Here is a 6,334-nt window from a genome sequence, read left to right on the forward strand (position 1 = left end):
TTTCGCTCATAATTGTGACAATTACCAGTCGGTTGTGTAATGGACCTTTACATACCAGAGATGACACACATATCTAAGGAGAACAAGTTTTCAGCCAAATATGAACATTTTTCGCTTATAAAAACAAATACTTACCTACCTATGTAAAGACTTGACTCATTCAAGAGATGGAAGAAGAAATAAGTGCGCATAAAGCAAAACATAGAAAAATACAAACATTTTACAGGAATATCCCACGTCAACTATATTCGATTTCGGTGGCATTGGTTCTACATAGAAGATATGGAAGGCGCATGTTAAAGTTACTGAATTATTGCATTTAAACTTACCTTACAATATCTAATATATGTACACAAAAAACTGCATAATATTTTGTTTTAAAGAATTAAAGCGTTGAATAAATAAACGCACCAGTGCTTGATAGCTTGAAGTCTCAGTTGAGAACAGACTTCCTGCATGGGCTCGTGAAACTTGCGCTGTAACCGCATAATACACAGTGATAACTGAAAACGCACGAAATCAATTTAACAAACAAGCGCCTCGATGATCTGATAAACACTAAGGTTAATTTTTAGTATACAAACGAGCGAATTTAATATATTTTATTTCATTCAATTTACTTATTAGATGCTAAATGTAGTCCTTGGTGTTCTGAACGCGTTAGCAGCGATGACGGCGTCCAAATACTTCATAGGGGCCGTTGGGGCTGCGGGAATGGCCGTTCTGGTTTGTAACCTCGCTCCCTGGTTCGTGCCAAAGGCTCAGCCAGCAACTTTAGGATATCTTGCAGCAGCTAAACTTCAGACACTTGATGAAAAGAAAACAAATTTTACGGTACGTTTACCTCAAGTCATTCAGCTTAATAGAAGGATTTTTAAACATACTTTTATTTTTTTGTAATATATCATTTGTATTGCCATAATCACTTAAATAAGGTCATCTGTTGAATGAATGTGTGTATGCTACTTAAATAACATGTGACTTATGCTGAGCAAGCGCAACACGAGTGTTCATACCAGAAAATGAGATATTGTCAAAAATACCACTACATCGAAAATACCCTAAGCGATAATACTGAATGCGGATGAAGTACCTAAAATAATGTACAAGTATTTGTAATTACATTTATGATTTGATAATATAATATAATATATCACGGTGACCCAGATAGTAAAATGTTTTTCGGATGATAACTCAAGAACGTTTATGCCAAGGATCATGAAACTTCATAGGTACATTGGTCATGACTCGCAGATGACTCCTATTGATTTTCAGGTCAAAGGTCAAGGTCACGGTGACCCGAAATAGTAAAATGGTTTCTGGATGATAACTCAAGAACACTTATGCCTAGGATCATGAAACTTCATAGGTACATTGATCATGACTCGCAGATGACCCCTATTGATATTCAGGTCACTAGGTCAAAGGTCAAGGTCATGGTGACTCAACTTAGAAAAATGGTTTCTGGATGATAACTTAAGAACGCTTACGCCTAGGATCATGAAACTTCATAGGTACATTGATCATGTAGATCGCAGATGACCACTATTGACTTTCAGGTCACTAGGTCAAAGGTCAAGGTCACGGTGACTTGACACAGTAAAATGGTTTCCGGATGATAACTCAAGAAAGCTTACGCCTAGGATCATGAAACTTCATAGATACATTGTTCATGACTCGCAGATGACCCCTATTGATTTTCAGGTCACTAGCCTGCAGTATTTTTTTCATTCAAAATCGGGTCGGGTTACCAGACCCATTCCCAAAGGAAAAAAGTATATAGTATTCCCAGATAGGAGCTAAAAATTCCCAATGGAACCAACAAAAATTTTTTTTTATTTTTTTTCTTTTTATATCAATATTTTGTTCATCTCCCATCCATATAAGATCAACCTTAGTAAATATAATACTAGACACACTTGTATCCTCAATTTTAAAGCATTTGGGAGCAAAACAACAATAATTTCCCAATGTTAGTCATAACGCTGCAAATTTTCCCAATCCAAAGGGACCCGGACCCATTCCCAAAATGATGAAAAAAAACACTGCTAGGTCAAAGGTCAAGGTCACAGTGCCAAAAAAACATATTCACACAAAGGCTGCCGCTACAACTGACAGCCCATATGGGGGGCATGCATGTTTTACAAACAGCCCTTGTTTTATTTAGATCAAATTAATATAATTAAGCTCATTACCTATGTGAAAAATAAAAAAAGAATCAAATTCAATTGGAAACAATAACTGATTTGAGGTATTTAAGAATAGGTTGTTAATGGTTCAAGTATAATAAATTAAAGAAAGAGAATATAACAAAGTTGCTTCAGCTGGATGTTTTTAGCGGATTTTCAGAACAAAACTGCCGTATGTTATTGAATCATACTATCATGCAGTTCCGTATCAGTAGCGTGGAGGCCCATAGGAAGAAAAATGTTTGGGGTCCACTCAGCGGTGTTGTTTTTGTTGTGACTACAGCTATATTTTATGGATTTTCATTATGATAAGTAATTTTAAAATTAAAGTAAAATATGATTTTATATTAAATTATTTGTCTGATATATAAAAAGATGTTTACACATGGATGATAACTACCGCGAGAATAACATGTTACAGGTTTAGTATTGTTTTCCTCACAGTTTCATGGGGCCCTTAAAGGCCCGGGGCCCATAGGCAGGTGCCTTCTCTGCCTGATGGGGACTGCTATCATAGCTGCAATTTTAACTTCATAAACTAAAATCTTTCAGGCCAGTGATCTGTGGAAGACAAACGGAGCAGTCATTATGGCCGTTAGAAGACCAGGGTGACATATGTGTAGGGCGGTAAGATTTGTTTCTTCATATATCATTGATATTTAATAATCTTGATGTTAAGCCTGTCATGCACATTAATACGTTTTAACACATTTTCAAGTACAAAACAGCCTTATTACAACAACAAATAATTAAATTGTCCCAAGATTTATGAGCAAAATAAATGTCAAATCATAAATGTAATTACAAATACTTGTACATTATTTTAGGTACTTCATCCGCATTCAGTATTATCGCTTAGGGTATTTTCGATGTAGTGGTATTTTTGACAATATCTCATTTTCTGGTATGAACACGCGTGTTGCGCTTGCTCAGCATAAGTCACATGTTATTTAAGTAGCATACACACATTCATTCAACAGATGACCTTATTTAAGTGATTATGGCAATACAAATGATAACTAAACATACTCACCTTCCTACACAATTTAAACTAAAAATATTCCAACTCATCCTTTAACATTTAAATCATTTTTGATTGTATCAAAATGTTGTCGTTGGTCTGTTTTAAACACAGAACATTCCAGAAAAGTCATGCGATGCTTTTTCGTAGAATATATAGTATACTGTTCAATAGAAAAAGGTTTTTGGCAGAAAGGAACATTCGGATGTACTTTAAGTCAAATTCAAGTAGGATATTTAACACATGCAAACTGTCATACCCACCAATATTCTATAATTATTTGCTTTTTAACTTACACTGATATGTATGTCATGTTGTGACCAATTTAATGAACAAGTGCACATGGCATTTTTAAGAACGATTGTTATAGGCACATAAGAATGGTAAATGATCATTGGAGAGCAATATGAAAATGGATATTATGAACATTGCACTACACAATTTTCATATAATATTGATATTCCAGTTGAAATTGTATTACAAAAGTGTTACATTAAATGTGAAGAGATGTGCTTAACTTTTTTCTGCTGAATAATTGAGTTCATTGCGACCGTCGAAAATACTCTACACGATGTACAGAACATGCGCAGTGAGTGACTTTCATTCGTTTCAAAAGTAAACAAACTTTAACATGTTAAAAGTTGGTATTTGTGTAAACTTTTGTTCGTTAAATATATTTGTTTTGAATTACAAACATAGATTGTGTGCCTTTATTTGCATTTTTATGAGCATTAATCAATAGAAGCCTTACACCGTTGAAAATGCCCCTCACGAGGATATTACATGATTACAATTTCTACTGTAATGTAATACATTAAATCACTTTCTTCTGTGGTTTGTTTTAATATTTGTTTAATATCAGACTTTGTTTTATATGTGACAGGAGGCCCAAGGACTTTCAACTCTATTGCCAGAGATGGAGGCTCGAGGCGTCCGCCTACATGCAGTGGTCCACCAGAGATTTGGTGCCAGTGAATTTAAACCTTTTCTCCAAGGAGGAGAGGTTTATTTGGATCTTGAGGTTAATACGTTTTACATGTTATAACAAAAAGCACAGTGGTTATGCCATGCTCATGGTTATGCTTAAGTTAAGGTTGACAAAAATTCTTATACATTTTTTTATCAAATTATACTTACCAGTATGTGCAATTGCAAGGTATTTAAAAGTTTATATAATATACAATTTAAACATACGTGAATGATTTTTATGATTTCAGGATCTCAATTTCGTTTATAAAAATATTCTTATCATATAAAACTGTAACAGCATTAATAATTGTTTATGCTATTGTTTGTCAAGCGCAAGTTTTATGGGCCACAAGAAAGATGGATGAATATTCCTGGCATTTTCAACTTTGAATCACTTGCAATAGCGATCAAAGACAGTCTCAATGGAACACCAGGAAACCTGGAAGGTGAAGGGAGATTACTAGGAGGTTGGTATTTCATTCTTCTGTCCAGGTTTTATGCATGAATATTTGCATTTACATATTTGACTTTGACTTACTATCACTTTTTCCAAATGGATATTTTTGTTTAATAATCTATTTTCTTCTACTGTGCAATTCACATGTTTCCTTATTATGATAATTGGTGCTCAATACTTCATTTTGGCATAATTTTCTATAATGTTTATGTAACACACTATACAGATTTTCTAATAAAAACTATGCATTTGATAAAATGAATTATAACATCAAAATGTCATCTTACTGTATTGTAAAGGTTTGTCTATATAGTTACATTGATTGTTTTATGCTGTATAATGACTTTTACACAAGTATTAACTTTTTGTAGGATTATTTGTGATTGGACCAGGTGAGCAAGGAATAATTTTTCAACATCATGAGTATCCAATTGGTAATCGTGCTGACATCGAACGTGTGCGAGAAGCGATCCAGAAAGTGAATCATCCAACTCAGTAGTCAATGCTCGCAAACAAGATATGACCTTTATGTTCTCGATCAACTGTAGCTTCTGTATCGTGTACACATTTTTGTGTAGAATACTGCATACTTGTCCCCAGTGAACTAAAGACTTTTATATAATTTCAGTATGCATAATATTGGAGTAGTTATTTTTGCTTATTGCTCAGTTTGTAGAGCAAATAAACAATTGAAGTTATTTTAGATGACATATTGTCGAGAATTTCTCAACTGTCAAATTATGCTCTGTGTTTGAATAATTTTTAAGCTCACCTAATCACAAAATGCTCATGGCGAGTTATTTGGATACTTTGATTTCAGTCGTTGCCTGTGTTTAAGTCTGTCAACTTTTTCTTCATGGGTCAAAATTTTAGGACACTTAACAGGAATGAAACCTAACAAATCTAGGTTAGCTTAACAAGTATTATACCACTAGACCATTCGCTATCCAATAGCATACATCAAGAAAACATTGCTGTATTAAAAACACTGCTATATACTTATTATTACAATTATTTACACAAAGAACGTCATCACTTAAGCTATCACTTAAGCTTATCAGGGATATAAATAACACATTAAACCACTTTAAAATTATTCATGTTTTGACAGTTGAGATAAAAGGACTATAATTTCTTTACCATACACATACGCTCAACCATTCAGTATTTTCATTATGATGTATGATATAAAGGTAACATGTATGACAGTGTATAAAGTTGAATCATGTATGTAATTGTTGTGAAATTGTATTGTTTTATATTTATTTTCTTCAGAAACTATTTCCTTCTGATATGATGACGTCTTAGATTTAAACCCACTTTCTTTGATTGATGGAAATTCACTGTGAAATTGTTTCTGAAGAATACCATATGAACAATATTTGTGAAGATTAAAAAATATTGTACAGTCTTTGTAGTTATGTTATTTAAAAGATTTTTCATGGAGTAATGATTTACGATTTGACTGATAATGACATTTGCACTGCCTATGGGTTAAGTATTGAAATAAGTCAGATGATGTGGCATACAATGTTCTTTATTATGTTCATTTGCAAATAAAGAATAATTTGGAGTGGTAATGTTAAAGAATTTCACAACATGGGAATACACCCATGAGGACTTTTGTTACTCATGTCAATTTCTTGTAACCAATTGATCGTGCAAACAAATAAATAATCTGACTGGCTATACAAATTT

The 6,334-nt window shown here is 33.3% G+C and overlaps 1 protein-coding gene across 1 annotated transcript; it reads left to right on the forward strand.

Annotated features, from left to right (window-relative positions):
* Positions 1–511: 511 nt before the first annotated feature.
* LOC127866444 (peroxiredoxin-like 2A) lies at positions 512–6,047 on the forward strand. Its single transcript, XM_052406972.1, has 5 exons — positions 512–834; positions 2,742–2,816; positions 4,094–4,231; positions 4,511–4,646; positions 5,008–6,047. Exons 2-5 carry the CDS (start codon positions 2,805–2,807, stop codon positions 5,133–5,135), a joined length of 414 nt encoding a protein of 137 aa, XP_052262932.1. The 5' UTR covers positions 512–834; positions 2,742–2,804; the 3' UTR covers positions 5,136–6,047.
* Positions 6,048–6,334: the final 287 nt, after the last annotated feature.

This window comes from Dreissena polymorpha, chromosome 2 (assembly GCF_020536995.1).
Source record: "Dreissena polymorpha isolate Duluth1 chromosome 2, UMN_Dpol_1.0, whole genome shotgun sequence".
Classification (NCBI taxonomy): domain Eukaryota; kingdom Metazoa; phylum Mollusca; class Bivalvia; order Myida; family Dreissenidae; genus Dreissena; species Dreissena polymorpha.